Genomic DNA, 16,091 nt, shown 5'->3' with positions numbered 1-16,091 from the left:
AGCTATTAGGAGGACATAAAATTGCTCGTAAACATATACAATAGGTTGTGTTTATTGCAGAGAGTAAGTAGGCCTACTTCCTCATATTGTGGATCAAAGGCCGTGCATGTCGGTTTGCTGGTTATCTGATAGCACGCCAAACGTTCGAAACTTTTGGTAGAGCACTTGCTCGGAGCGATCGTTACTAATGCAGGCAATGGGAAGAAGAAGGGAATAGCTCTTGTAGGGGTGCCCCCTGCAATGATCAGGAAACCATTAGTCTGATCGGAAAGTTTGCCTTCGCCTGCCGGTACATTCGGAAATGGAGATGTGGTAAACTTTGTGATAAAAGGATTGTGCAGCGGTTGAACTTGAAATGGGTTCGGTGTTATACGACTAATAAGCAGCAATTCCGACCTTTGTCCGTGGCAAGCTCGACCTTTAGGAGCCTCCCAGCAGAAGTAGGGCCAAAAGCATGAACTATTATCCTTTCAATGTACAGTACAACATTATCCCGGTACTGATCCAACGTATAACAAAATACATTACATCCTCGGTGGTTTCTCTCGAAACGCATCATAAAGAAAAACAGCAAAATTGTTACAAAAGATGATGTACTCCCAATAAAAATCAATCCAATTAAAAAAAAATCAACTATAAACATCACTGCGCTGCGGCCATTACAACATACAAGGGGAACTGAGACCACGGTTTCTTCCTTCACAGTATAAAGAGAAGTCATTCTATAGATACTGGTATCGCATCAGATGGTCAAGTTTTCTTGAATGGCAAGGAATGACCCAGTGATATTTCCTCCGACATCAGGGAAGGTTTCGCTCCCGGGAAGGGGCTTAACCTTGCCTTTCCGATCTACTTCAACCGGGTACTTCAGAAGGTGCCCTCTCATCTCCGTTACTTCATCCGCTGCATATTGTTTCCAGTTCATCTCACCAATTGATCGGACCCTTCTTACACACTCGAGGCTCTCGGGTGCTGTGAAGCAGTCCTCAATTGTCCCGATGTGCTCTGCCCACAGTGACATCCTGTACCCATAGATCTACATCGCGCGTACAAAAAGAGAGAAGAAAAACGAATTAGGCATGGATAAGACAATTCTACTGGAAACATGAGTTCATTTTGCGCAAAGGGTCAGGCATTCAAACTGTTTTTTTCTTTTCCCCTTCTTCTTTAAAGAAAAAAACTGTCACCTGTCCATGTGGATTTGACGATTTTCTAGCCCATGTATGTTGAGGTTGGTAGGCGCCCATAGCGATCTCGGTGTCCCTTGTCCCCTCCATAGAACGCTGATTGATGTTGGCTGATCCCATTATCAAGTACTCGTCATCCAGTATCATGCCTTTTGAGTGGACGTAAATCATAAAACGACGATTTTTTCGACTGAGAGCCTGAAGTTTTAGCAAAAAATAATCAGTTTCAGACTTATTAGACCATTTAGTCTTCAAAACAAGGCTAAAATAATGAACTAACGTTAAAATTTTTTTAAGCAGTTTAAGCATTGAGAGGTTGTACTTGAGGAGAATTAGCCGGAGCGCCAGTAGGGCTCGCTGCCAAAGTATCGTGCATATCTACAGCCTCACGATTCCCGAGACAGAAGAAGTTCAAGAAATCTTGTGGGACGAACGCATCCTCTAGCCCGACTTCCACCAAGGCCTTATAAATCGTCTCATACATCATTTGCATCGTTTTGTGCTGCGCGTACACGTAACTTCAGATTAAACAAACGATAAATAAGAAAGAAAAGAGACTGATGAAAGGTATTCTTCTCATAGTCCAAAAATGAGGGACAAGCTGCATAGCACTCTGCTTCTAAGGGTTTGAATATGAGCCACTGGAACATATGGTTCTTACTTCTGACGAGTACCCCTTTATTGTAAATTCATCGCATTTTAATCCTTTTAAATGGTTTTTACGATGTATTCACAAGTCCAGTTTGACATATTGCAATCCTGCTCCGTCTGACTATCAAACCATAGTTCCCAGGTTTGGTTACCGGTCCAATTTTGAAAACCATGGTTGCACAGAATATGATAGTGGAGATTACCTGCCAAAACAAAATCCTCTGCGTGGAATTTGCTGTTGGTACACCTTCCGGCCACATAGGAATAACAATGTAGGCAGCGAATCTCTCGTGCGCTCTGATTTTATCGGCAATCTTAAGAGCGATTTCCATTGGAATAAGATTGTTGGCACCTACAGAGAAAAATCACATCTCAAAAATCTGTGTCTGAGTCTAAATTATATTAAAGTCCCTGAAGAGCTGAGATAAGAATTGAGATGTGGAATCAACTATTTATCAAGGAAAAGGTTGTGAAACTTGTTAGCCAAAAATTCGTCTTACCCAAGTCTTTGTAGTGACTCCAGTTGTAGGAGGATCCAATGAAGTACTGATTCTCAATATAAATAAAATGCTGGGCAGAGCGGATTGCTTTTACATATGCTGTATGTATGCTCATGTCAATCAGCACATTCTTTCCACAAACCAGATTCTGCTTGACCAAAAAGTAAGAACAAGAAAAAAAGAAAAAGATAGAGATAGATAAATTAGAACTTCTCCAGAAAAATTATCTCAAGTATCACATGCGACCTCGAAAAATAGAAAATGATGCATTCTAAATTGCTCTCACCATTTTAGTTCCATCTACTGGCTCCTTCGGGAAGCCCTTCACAGAGCTTGAATCAATCGAACGGAAGATCTGTACACAACATCTCTCATGTAAAACATCTAAATCGAAAAACTTCTCAATTAATTTGAATTTTGAGAGACTTTCAGCTCTGTCTGGTAATCATAAAATAACTGCACCTTTTTTGTTTTCTTACTGTGTTAGATTTGTTAAAAATATATTTTTTTTGATTATCTTTTTTTAAGAAACCATAAAAATATTGAGATGCTTTCATAAAAAAGAAGGCCTTTTGAAGTTCAATGCTACATCTATTACCCTTATCTTCTGTAAAGTTCAAATTAAACTGCAGAACATTTCACTAGCTGATAGGGCTGTACCTGAACATGCCAAGATTCAGGATCATTTACGCTGATGTAAGGGGCATCAGATATTCCAAGAATGTCATGGATTCTATCTATACTGAGCAGAGCATCATCATATGAAATCTTCAGTTTCTTAATACCACGGGGCGTAGCAGCTCTGTGCCATCTCTCCTCGAAGTTTGTCAGAACATCATATGCTGCAGGACCGTCAATTTTGCTGTGAAGGTCATGCCATGCTTCCCTTGGACAACCAGTAGTGCTTCCCTATTTTCAGTATGTAACTCATTAACCAAGTGGCCATCAATTTTTCTGACTCGTTACATCTGATTTTTGCACAGTTTCACTTCCTATTTAACAGAAGATGCATATGTTGGACCTTGCAAATTAACATTAAAGTGAAAATATAAATGGCTTACCAAACATTGGCAGTTCAAAGTTCATAATAATTCATGAACAAAACTTGATTAAAAAACAACAATACTACAGTCTCAACCATTTAACTATCACAGTATGCTGTTTTGCAAAAGTAAAATGAAACACAAGGACACCAATCCCAAGATAATTCATTTGGAATGTTATTTACAGATTAAAAAGGCAAATATATGGAAGGAGTAAGAGATTACCGAGTAACACGGATTGTGGTAGTCATCTTTATGAGTTGTCTGTTGTGTCCGAAACAGATCATGCTGAGGAGTATCATACCTCCCATCACATAGATCAAGTCCTCCAACAAAAGCTATGATCTTCCTTTTACCGTTCCCAGCATCAGCATCAACTATGACAGTTTTCTGGTGGTGCGTGTAGATTGTTCCTACTTCCTGATACGCATTAAATAATTACGAGATTAGCTCTAAAACTCATATTTGGACAGTTATCAACGCCAATTCAGTTTGTTGCTACACAAGGGAAAGATTGGGGAGAAGGAGGACAAAGTAAAAGAATTGTATTGAACCTTTTGCTTTATCCAACTATGGCGCTTTCCTGCAACTCGAGGGCAAAGAAGCACCTGTACAGAAGAGTGCTTAAAGAAGCGGCGAGTTTCCTCATCATGGGTCTGCATGATTCCATCCTGAATGAAGCAATCCAAACTTTTTAATCAGAAAAATGAAATCACAAGTACTCACAAGCTTCTACAACCTATTTTCAGTCAATTCTGTAGCAGGTATTATATTAAGATTTGGATAATTGAAGCATATTCATGATCAGCCCACCGAGACCACAAAGCATACACATTCAAGAATGTGCTTTTCCGAACATTTTTACCCTTTTTTTTTTTTAAAAAAAGGAAGTTCTATTCATACAATTACAGATATCACGAGCAAGAATGGAACATGCAATACAAGCACACTAATATATGACTTAAACTTCCCATCATGCATAAACAACATAAACTTGAACAAATCACAAGAGTCCCAATGCCACATTCCAAGTAGGACATAAAGAATTATGATCAAGTAGTTGGTTACTCACTGTCTGGTAACCCAAGATGCTCCTCGAAGTAGGGTCATCCCAAACAAGCAGAAGAACGCGAACTCCTTCCTGGGATTTCGACCTTAGAAGCTCCCCGAGTGTACAGTCTGACCCCAAGCTACCATCCCTCACGAGCCTCACCTTGTGCCACACAGACCATCCAGTGATATAAATCAAACGCCGGGCCTGTCTTATCGCATTAAAGATTTCATGCCAACACTTCCCATGGGCATAATACATTCCATTTTCAAGGGTTATGTTCGGGAGGAATCCATCAGGGACATGAGCGTCCTGATAAAGGGTCACAGACCCACCTTTTCTTAGCGGAAAGTACGTCCCAGGTACCCCGTAATAGTCAGGGCCCGCCCCAACTCCGTGATGGTAAATGCTTAGCTTCTCGATAGGGATGTACTGGATTGATAGTGTCAAAACAGCCCCTGGCTTGCAGGGCTTTCCACTTCCAGTCAGTATTGGGTAAGTTCCCTCAATCTTTGCCCCGGTGTAGAGCTGCTCCACTGGAATAGCAATGGTCCCCATGAGCTGGGAACCCACCACATCGCTGTCCTTGATAAGAAAGAGAACCTCTGCAGCATAATGAGCCACCGGGACGTGAAAGTGTTGCCTCCAGACAGGGTTTTCGCTGTTGCTGATCACATAAGTCTGACCAATCACAGCATTTGAGATCGATACAGATACATAGGGATCGCTCGTGATCTTAGTATTAGGCAATCTTCCAAACATATCTCCTAGTGTCTTGTGGAACATGTCCATGTTGGGGAGATTCTTTGCCTCATATACCCAAATGTCCAAGTTCCCATGCAAGAGCAGGACCTTTAGGGACCCTTTAGAAGGCCCAATCTGAACGATTTGCGTGTTCTGGCTGTTATGGTTCGAACTGCCACCGAAGGAGCTCGAGTGGGCATAGGCAGGTTGACCATGAGCGCCTTCTGGAACCTTATAATTCTCCTCCCAATTGCCTGAGAATGAGTCATTAGGGTACCCATAGAAATGGCCTGGGATCGGGCCCAAGCTTTGACTGTTACTGAACCTTGCGCTTGGAGGAGAGCTATGCAAGGGCGTGATGGATGGGGCAGAAGGAGATGCTGGGGCAGCCACCTGGTGATCAGAGATACGCATGTTGTTCATCATATCGTCCAAGGGGGGATATATCGACGGTTGAGAAGCAGACGATTCGTATCCATTGTCGTTGGCCGGGGCGGCATCAACCCGGGAACTGTCAGTCTGGGAGGGGGCATCAGTGTGGCTCTCGTGATGGTGATGGGACGAACCGTACTGGAAGCTGCCCTGGTGTTGGAGGTTGGATTGCTGATGGGGTGAGGCTGGATAGGGGTAAGGGTAAGGACTTGGCTGGTGGTAATGGTGATGGTAGTCAATTGGCCCCGAGTGCGAGGTGGCAGGGGGCTGAGGCGGAGGAGAGTGGTGGTAATCTATGGGGCCCGAATGGGAGGCAGTGTGTGATGGGGGAGGATAGTGAGGCGGGTATCCGTAAGCGGGAGTACCATACGCGTAAGGATTAGGAGGAGGGTACGGGTGGTTCGGGGGATGAGGCGGGTAACCGTAGGGATTGTGATACGGGTATTGCGAAGAACCATAATTATCCATCAAACCAGCAGGAACTATCCTATCCTATCCAACCCTTATCTCTACCCTGTGATATTGCAAAATTACAAGTCAAGAACTGTCAAATGATCATAGAGCTGTGATTTCGACCTCGACCCAGATGCTAAGAAACCAAGACAAGAGACTCTGATGGGATGATTATGGAAGAAATGGACAGTTCCCGGAAACTGAGAGCTCTGTTTTGCTGAAATTGTCTTACCTCAGGGTCCCAGGTAAGAATTCAGCAAGAAGGGAAGGAACGGGTGAATTCCGGAGCTGGGTATTTGACAAAATTCAACGCGGAAGCAGAGCTAGAAGCTGTTAGGGGAACGACAATTCCGATTCGGATTGCAATTCTTGTAATTTAAGCAAAAGAGGAAACAATGATAAAAAGGAGAAAGAAAGGGGTTACCTTTCATCCTTATTCAATTCAACGGTGATGACGACGGCAATCACGATCGATCAAAAGACGCTTCTTGGAAGCTTCAACCAGACAGAAAGGAGGAGGAAGATGAGCAGCAGAATATTCACACGCAAAGAGAGACACAGAGAGATGGGAGGAGGGGAAAAGGGAGGGAGGGAGGGAGGGATGATGATGCAATTGCAATTGCAATTGCAATTTGCAATTGCAGGCAGGGCAGGGCAGGTCAAAGTTTCTTCCGAGTTGACAGAAACGTCAAACCTGAAACTCGCAAATTCCAATTTTTCAACCTGGGATGGCATTGACACGTGGTCTTATATCATTGGCTGGTCCGTCGAGGGTCGATTTTGCTCCTTCCCTCCCTGTCCGTTTGACTTTGCCGCGCTGACTGCTGGACTTCTCATCTCAATGGTTGCTCGCCCAAATTGCATAAATTGATGATTTGTTAGTTGCATCTTGTTCTTCGAATAAATCATAATCTCCATATCAAACATAATAATATACAGTTTCCGGGATTTCACTCGGAAACGGAACGTAATAAGAAATCGCTCGGGATAGGATGCATCAACAACTACTTCGGTGGACTTTGAAGAAGCTCCTATTTCCCAACCAACATGAGTGGCAGCATAGTCATTTTACTCTATTATTTTTTAGGAGACCATTGTTGGATCGAAAAATCTCTTCCTTCCAGAGAAAAAATAATTAAAAAAAAAAACCGGAGGGTGCATTCATTAATATACTTTTTTCAGGTGATTAGAAGACGGGTTAATCTAATTTATAGAGCCTTAATTAAATAATGGGGAGATCCAAATCCCATTTGGACACCGCCCGGGAGAATAAAATTATACGGCAATAGACTTTGCACATCGTCCATCGCAAATTCTTTGGAAAGGGTCAAAATTGAGACAGAAATCCTCATTTGTTTATTTATTTATTCATTTTTCCGTGTGTTTCATTTTTCTTGAGGTTGCTTCTTATTCTTCATGTTGTGGGTAGTGCAAGTAGATGTAAATTTCCTTCCAAAATGATAGTAATCCTATGTAATATATGAGTCGCGAGTACGGGATCCTAAATATCAACCTGCTCTTAAGACATTTAGATAACCATATCCACATTGCTCACATACAATTGAATTCAAGCACACCGTATAAACAGATCTTACCACAGTTAAGAATGGTGTGATTGACCCAAAGTATAATTCGAGTTTTAAATTAGAATTATCAGTGAATCCATCCCTCAGTCAATTGGAAGGGAAAAAACAAAAGCACAAATCGAATTTTAATGGGGTCAAAGTCCTCTGAATTTGTCCCCATGGGAATCAATTCAACCCACACCTCTCCTCTTCTCATCTCTTCTGCAGAAAGGACGTTCTACGCACGTTGGTATGGGAAACGAAATGAAATGTAAATGAATGAGTTTTATAAAATGAAAATGCAATGGCATTGGGAACAAAACAGTGATTTTTAGATCGAGAGGTTTGTAATTAAGAAGTAGACCTATTTATTGAGACTGTGTCTTAATCTTGAGCAATCAAAATGCACATTCATGTTCTTGTTTTTCTTTCTTTTTTTTCTTTTTTATTTATATTTTTGAAGTAAGTACTGAAATAAATTTGCTGAAATATTTTGTTATATACTCATCCTAATCATAATGCTCCGTTTGTTTTCAGGATCTGATTTTAAGATTTTAACTCTAATTTTAACTCTACTCACTACACAATAAAAATCAACTCTTCAAAATAAAAAAGGTGGGCCTCATACATAAATCTACATACAACTCTATTATACTCAATTTAATTTTTAATATTAAATTCTCATAACTATTCATTACTTTTTCACACTTTTTCTCATAATTCAACACCACAATCATTACAACCCAATTAAAATCAAAATCAACCAATTAAAATCAAAATCCAACCCCCAAACCAAACGCAACCTTAGTGTTTAAGTTGATAAAAGTTGATCGTACACTTCAGTACATTCCATATTCATTTTATTAAGTGGCAAAAGGTTTAAATAATATCTTTCATACCGAGAAACATCCGTTTTGCATTAGAATTGCATATATATTACAAAAAATTATTCATGTTACACATACATCAATTCCACAAATAACTTTTACATGTACCAGCGAATCATTTTTCAAACATTATATCGGATTTCCTGATTGACCAAAAATATATTCGACTGAATTTAGGTGGCGTTTAGTATGAGATAATCTACGATTTAACTAATGTTAGATCAAATTGCTTGGGCCCATAAGATTGATGTGTTTCGTTTAGTGTTACCAGCAATCTTGATTACCATGGTAATGCACATCACCACCAAAGTGACAGTATGGATAGCCACTATGGAGGTGTCTACTAAATTTCCATTGGACTTCTATGGACTTGGATCCATATCCACTTAAAAGTTTAAGCTGATAAGTGATGGAACTCAAGTCATAGGTAAACTCTTGTTTTTTCCCTTGATTTTCCAATTTGGGATAATAATTCCCAACACTCGCTCTCATGCAAGCGTAATTATTTTTTTTTGCCTACACGTTGTTACGTGCCCTTAAACACCCGCCCTCAACAATTGACATTGAGTTGAGCTTGTCTTCCGTGCTCGAGCGAGGGAGGACTTACATGAGGTGCACTCTTGGTTGCTTTCGATACCATATTCAATTTCCATTGGATTTATATGGACCTGAGCACATCTCCACTTAGAAGCTCGAGTTATTAATCACCCAGGAAAATTGAGAATAATCCATCAACTAAGGGCCTAATGCCTTGAGCCTTCAATTGAAGATCATCGACCCCAATCAAGTATCAAGAACCCCTTGATTAAGGCAGGCATGACGTTGCCACCGCTACCGGCCCCTTTTCATCCATGAATTTATTCCCGCGGATAAAAAATATTTGAGGAAAATCATCAGGTACATAGGGAGAAGACTACTTTAATTCATAACTGTAATAACCAAGATTCATCCCACATGTTTTAGGGGCAGTCAACCATGTACATGATCAGTTCACTTGGTATGGGTATCTACACCGACATGTAAAACCTTTGCAGAAGCCAGTCGCGGTGGTCTCAAGCATGCTCGGACACTTCAAATGGCATACACCTGCCTTACGTGGAATGAACACACCAAAATATGTCGTCTCGCACTGCTTGGTATCAACTTTTATTGGCCAACTACCCGCAAACCATATGTATATCTACATAAATATAGATCCTTACTCATAAAGTCAGCGCATATATGCTCCCTCCTTTCAACATATATATATATATATATATATATATCGGAAAATAATTCCTAAATAAGTTTGTTAAACTAACCGGCGTGATAGTAATCAAATCATCTGATTCGTACCGGTATTGACGGCAATCAGAAGAAAGAAGAAGAAGAATAAGAAGAAGCAGCTGAAGGAGTTGCACTTCATTTTTGTGTGCTAACTTAATATGCTGGGCGTCTGTGTCTTTCTTCTGCGAAATTTAGGATTCCCAAAGAGATTAAATAGTAAAAGTTCATTAATTATATGAGGGTTATTGTATATAAATTGGGAGAGATAGATACATGCAGATTAATAGTTAAAGACAAAAAAAAAAGTCAACCTGAATCGGTTAAAACGGTTCGACGCTTGTTCTAATTGAGTTTAAGTAAGATTTCATATTCGAGTTTTGTGAATAGATATATCTATGATTGGGAAAGTTATACCCTTAGTAGGCTAATCTGGCTCGAACTGGATTAGTCGTGACCCATAGGGGTTTTAGATACTAAGTGCACAAAAAAAAAGAAGATAAATTCATGTAATTAATTAATGTAATTTAGTCACAAATTGGGAATTTCATAAATATCAATCTTGAAAATCTCTGATTGTCTTGTTCTATATGGGTGATTTTGCGACACTTACTACCATATTCATGAATATTGACATTTGTTGTTGTGGGCCTTTCGATAATTAAATTTATTCAGCATTCGTGATCGGGAGGATGGCCTTGGGGCTTTTAGTTTCGAAAATGTGTTGCACAAAGATTTATGTCATCCGGTAAACCAAATCGGTTTATGAAAACTTAATTCTAGTGACCTTGTTTTTCAGTAGATATTTTCAAAATTTTGATCAGTCACATGATCGAGGTTTGTGGATATTGGCCAGGTCTGCAGGACTTTCCTTTGTCCATAAAACCATCATAGTTTCAGCAATCGTATCACAAGCCTTGTAAATTGAACTCCAAATCCACCATCTCTGCAATCTTTGCTTAATATTCGATTATCGGAATACTCTGATTTGAGTCGTTAATTTTTCCTCAATCCTTTGATTCTTTCCAGGATGTAATGAGAAGGTCCTTGTGCCTAATCATTCTGAACATCGATGGCTGGACTGGACCGAGGTTGCTGTTGCTATTTGCTGCGCTATGATATCAGGTCCAAGGACGGGAACGTAACTCTGTTTCAGTTAAGTACCTCTAGAGTTGAGAAATGCTATCAATGAAACACAGCTCCATGTAACATGTTCTCCTCCTTTCATCGGAAAAAAAGGCTTGGTTCTGTTTCCTTTCTGGTTATCATCCTCTGATTATTGTCCACGCTCTCAATGCTCGGTGCTAGTGTCAAGAATTGGCAGAAATCAGATCTGCAGAATTCCCTTGAGACATGGAAAAAGTTGTCCGAGGAAAACTCTTCTCTTGAGAGACAATCTTATTTGTAGAGCAAATTAGCCAGAGGGCAGTGGAATGTATACAAACAGGAGATAGACAGCTGCAGCCGGCTTAAAGCAGAGAAGTTGTTTCTCAATCTCAACTTTCTTCCCCGTCAAGAAAGAGAATCAGAACAAATCCGAAATCTCTTGATCGACTCTTACAACTTTGTGTCTGTACATGTGTGTGGAAAAGATTTTGATGGCTTCCATTTATGCTCTTCTACTCGATTGTCTTTACGTTGTCCAGCATAAGTTGTTTTTGCTAGTATATTGGCATTTGATGTTATCCTGTAGATATGACATAGCAATTGCTTGAGCTCGCTGATGGAGAGATGCTATGATCTCAATTAGACATATTGTATGTTGTGTACGGGTGAGGCTGTGGGTGCTCCTATAGGTTTATATATATATATACACAAGACATTGTGTAATACCCCGTACTTGCAATGGCCATGATGTGGATAATTGAAGGACCAAATTAGAAGAAAAAGAAGTTCAGTGGACCAAAAAGCTTTTAGAGGGCCAAATGGAGGAGACCGTAAAATTGAAGATGGCAAGTTGACGCCATATCTTCAGTCTGTTTGGAATCCATCAAAATACAAGAATTCAATTCATTTCGCAAGAATTCAATTAAATTATGTTATTTGGAATCCAAATGACACTAGATTTGTTTTAAAATTGCAAGATTTACATTTGAAATTTGAATCGGGCCAAAATCAACAAGATCTAGCTAGAATTCAATTCATTTGGGAATTAACAATCTTAATTCTAAATTTTGAAAACCTTTGTAGATGAATTCTCTATTTTAAATACATTCCAAACAAGATAATTCAATTCATTTCCAAACTATATAATTCATTTATAATTGAATTGAAACGAACTGAAATCAACTGAATTAAAATTATTTCTTACAAGTATTGATTCCAAACGGGGTGTAAAAGGCTTCTGCAAAGTTTGGAAACGGCAAGAATGAAATGGTAAGACCGTGTATTTCGACAATTTCTCGATGGTTTCCTTGTGCGGTCAAGACAGCAAATGGATACCAGCTCATCTCATTCCTTCTGCCACTACAGTCTACAGAGATAGGGCGAGAGAGAGAGAGAGAGAACGAGAGCACTGCCGTGGGTCGAAACGGAGCTGATAGAGGCAGCTATGATCATCAATCCCTTGTAGTGATCTCGGGAAGAGGTTGTTCCATCCATGAAGGTAAGAATTACATCCCGTTCATTGCTAAGTTCACTGTTTCTAGAGTCTAGATGGAGAAAGCTTGGTTGAGGCTCATTAATGGCAGGTTGATGTGTAGATGTTATTAGTTGGAAAATTTGATATGGTTAGGCTCCTCTAATCATTCAAATGGCGTGGATTTTTACGGAATTGAATTTCGTTATACAGTTTGAAAGTAATAGTGATTTCAAATTTCTAAAAATCATAACGAACGGTCAACTTCGACCTACATTTTCAAACCAACTTCTTCATGTTTTGACTCGCCATTTGTTTCTAAAACGTAGCCCACACTATACGCTCTCTAGAGACTCCAAGATTGTGGTATTCATAGTTTTATAGAGAGAGAACCGAACTCTCGAAGTTGGGCCATTGTACAGTCCGGAAGCCCGCACCAGCAACTTCAGGAGGCTCGTCAAGCTCGCTCAGACATTAGATTGCAGTGATTTCTATTCGTATAGATTCATGTCTGAATCTACTATTTTTTGTATTTTTTTGGGATTTTTCTGAAATAGCAATATTAATTATCATATTTTCCATAATGTGTGGGTTTATCGATTTTTCTTTCCTCGGTTCCAAAACTGACCACTTTCATATTCTTTAAGCTCGATCTTCCTTGCTGGTCATATATGATTTTGGTGTTTGCTAAGTCGATTTCTGTCTTCTCAAGTTAGAGAAGTTATTTTATGAACGTTTGGACTTTTGACCGCAAATTCTTTTTAAAGGTGCTCAATTTTTGTTAAATGATCAGAGAATGTTTATGGCTGTTAATGTTGGAATATCGAACTCAAAAAGCCTTGACTGTGAGGTCAATTTATACCCTTGGTATTTTGCTAATTTCGACTTGGGGACTTCCTGAGACTACAAAAATTACATTGAATTATATGTTGGAGTAATAGTAGCTTAGGTGGACTTTTTGGTTCGTCAAATTGGTTTGGGGTTATTGAGGTTGAGCTATTGTTTGAGAATTTGGGCATAAGTGTATATATTGAATTAGATCTGAGATGATAAGTTGAAAGGTTGAAATTCTAGACGTCATTGAGCTTTTTGGCTGTACGGTTTGGTTTTTGAGCTAAGTTTAACTAAGTGGGATATGAAGTTATATGGAAATAAGATTTTGGATTTCCGATTAATGCAATGGGGTTGTTATGGTAATTTGGATTCCAAACGGTACATATAGAAGCAGAGGATTTTGGAAGCCTTTCCTTGGTGTTTGTTGTGACAGTGTTTTACCACAAAATGTAGGTCCTGTTGTAGATATGGAATTTTAAGTGTGAGCAAGCAGCTAGACAATCATGTAAGTAATCCAGACTCACTTCCATTGTTAGCAAAATATTAAAATGTTATTTGTGTATCTTATGAAAGTTCTTGAACTGCTATATTATTGAATGATCTTGTGATTTTAAAACTAGGATCAAGTATCTACACTTATTGATATAAAATATTATTTATCGAACTGGTTTAAGTATTGAACTTATGTATATTGAACTATCGATTTATGATTATTTGAATCATTATTAAGTATGCCTATATACTATTTGGAGTATTGGGAATTATTCGGATGTTAAAGTATCGATTTTTTATTATTAAAAGAAAAGTGATTTGTATTGTGAAGTCTCTTTTCAACTTACGAGCTATTTGGAGTTTGGCATATCTTTATGAGGATTGAAAGTAATTTGAAAGTTATGGAAATTATTGGAAAGTGAATTGTTTGGTTTATCATATTTTAAGGCTCATTTTGTCTACTACGTTATCGAGTATCGCGATACTTCATTATCCGAGTCGTATCCAGCCGGTAAAAGCTGGGAGAGCAGTATCTGGCCGGCAAAAGCTGGTAGCTGGGCCATATCCAGTTGGCAAAAACTTGTAGGGCTGTATCCAGTCGGCAAAAACTAGTAGTATATGGGGCCGTAATCAGTTAGCAAAAACTGATAGGGCCGTATCCAGTTGGCAAAAACTGGTAAGATCTGTGGGACAGGACGAAGTGTCACTGTAGTATAACGACAATGAGAATAAATATTTTGATATCATTCTTTGGAATTATCGAATATGTGGTATGAACATTTTCGGAAGTTATATCGTTCTTGTGAATTATGAAACTTCAATTTTAATCGTTTATGGATTTTTAATTATGAGGTCTTTTCTAACGGATGAATTATATGTTTATATGTACTATCAAATGGAATTATTTGTAATTATCTTTAAAGAGATCATTCTATCAAGTTTATATATAAATATTTATTGATCGAACTACTATATTAATTGTATAAAGTCCAATGTATGATTTTATTGGAATGTGACTTTATTAGTTGATTTTTGAAATATTCATATATTTAGATTTCTATATTTATGATTTAAATATATTTTATATGATGCTTGATCCGGTAGAGGTGAGTCATGGTTACTTACCGAGTGATGAATTACTTATTGGGCAATGAGCTCACTCTTATTCTACCCACAATTTCAGAGTGAAAATGAAATTGAGATGCTAGACTGTAATGGATGGACGTAGTTGAAGTGCCAAAGATCCTAAGGAGATTTTATCGATATGAATCAGATACTGTATTATTGGTCATTACGGAAAGTTTGGAATGATAGCCATTTGCTCGTGGGCATCAAAAAGGAAATTTTATCACAGATGTGAAGTTTAAATTTTGGACTTGTACTAGAAAATAAGGGCGATACCGATATATGGCAGGCTTCGCTTTCTGTTGGACTTGATCCAGCAGTTAGCGGCTGGTCGCGCCTCAAGAGAAAAAAAAAATCATGTTTGAAATTGGGCAGTGACACATTGCTCCTCCTCAGTGCTCATGCATAACATAAATGCTCGATATGATTCAGTTTACTTCAACAATGGCATATTCCCGGTTTTTCATATTGATCTGAAACACAAATAAGGCTCTTGGATGCCACGGTGGGTATGGAATGAGTTCTACTAGCTAGCTTACCAGGGGCTCGGGGGCTCGATGCAATCTTTGCCGTGACCTTAGGGGAGTCTGACCACAACTTGACGAAAGCATGGAGTTCACTCAATCTTTTAACGCTAATAATTGGAGAGGCTCCAAGAGGAGTCTCTTCAGAATATGAGGATCCAAGAACCCGAGAAATTGCACCGGAAGTCTCGTCCATTCATATCAAGTAGAGTTTCTCTTTATTTGTACATGAGAATCAGCATTGGGGCTTAGTAATTACCACTAGATGTACTTTTGTCTGATGATAGAATCCTTTTCATGTTTCAGAGGTTCATCAAACCGATGGTAAAAGATTTAACTTCCACTGAGAAAAACCATGTCCTTTGCATGCTGTAATTGAATTTCCCCAAACATAAAATATAAGATCCAAAGGTTTAGATTCCGCTATTTATCAGACGAGATGTACTTCGGTATAAAGTGATGGAAGTACATTATAATGGAATTATTCTATGAAATTTGGCCTTATTCCATATACTGATGCCATTGTCTTGTGTCTTTGCATTCTTCTGCACAAAAAAGTGACCTGTATAATTTTGCATATAAAGAGACTAAAAGCAATGGAGCAAATTTGTATATCTACCAGTAAATCTCTACAAAAGCAAATCCGAGTCCCATCTATAAAATGGTGGAACTAGTTTTGATCCCTGTACAGTAACTTCTCTTCCGTAAAACACTATTAAGTAGTTAGTGTAAGTATGACAATCACTAGTGGTGTATGTAAGA

At 38.9% G+C, this 16,091-nt stretch overlaps 1 protein-coding gene across 4 annotated transcripts; it reads right to left on the bottom strand.

The window, feature by feature from the left end:
* Positions 1-370: 370 nt before the first annotated feature.
* LOC116203739 (phospholipase D gamma 1-like) lies at positions 371-6,673 on the bottom strand. Of its 4 annotated transcripts, none has more exons than XM_031535632.1 (12): positions 6,486-6,673; positions 6,294-6,391; positions 4,454-6,122; positions 3,936-4,052; positions 3,607-3,801; positions 2,999-3,247; positions 2,625-2,693; positions 2,339-2,486; positions 2,042-2,190; positions 1,510-1,689; positions 1,188-1,385; positions 605-1,036 (listed from the first exon to the last, which is right to left on the bottom strand). In XM_031535632.1, exons 3-12 carry the CDS (start codon positions 6,074-6,076, stop codon positions 743-745), a joined length of 3,222 nt encoding a protein of 1,073 aa, XP_031391492.1. In that variant the 5' UTR covers positions 6,077-6,122; positions 6,294-6,391; positions 6,486-6,673; the 3' UTR covers positions 605-742. The 4 variants fall into 4 exon arrangements, with proteins under 4 accessions (XP_031391494.1, XP_031391492.1, XP_031391491.1 ...); XM_031535631.1 differs by having other exon boundaries at positions 6,294-6,349; XM_031535634.1 differs by having other exon boundaries at positions 371-1,036; positions 4,454-6,349.
* Positions 6,674-16,091: the final 9,418 nt, after the last annotated feature.

The sequence above is a fragment of the Punica granatum genome, chromosome 4 (assembly GCF_007655135.1).
Source record: "Punica granatum isolate Tunisia-2019 chromosome 4, ASM765513v2, whole genome shotgun sequence".
Classification (NCBI taxonomy): Eukaryota; Viridiplantae; Streptophyta; class Magnoliopsida; order Myrtales; family Lythraceae; genus Punica; species Punica granatum.
The sequence above is the reverse complement of the archived record's forward strand: the minus strand, read 5'-3'. Positions and strand labels throughout refer to the sequence as shown.

Excerpts from the sequence above, each read along its gene's own strand:
- LOC116203739 (XM_031535634.1), bottom strand. The coding sequence starts at position 6,076 with ATGGATAATTATGGTTCTTCGCAATACCCGTATCACAATCCCTACGGT. Across the intron at positions 3,248-3,606 it reads ACCACAATCCGTGTTACTCG|GGAAGCACTACTGGTTGTCC; the intron begins GTAATCTCTTAC and ends TACTGAAAATAG. Across the intron at positions 1,037-1,187 it reads CGTCAAATCCACATGGACAG|ATCTATGGGTACAGGATGTC; the intron begins GTGACAGTTTTT and ends CGCGCGATGTAG.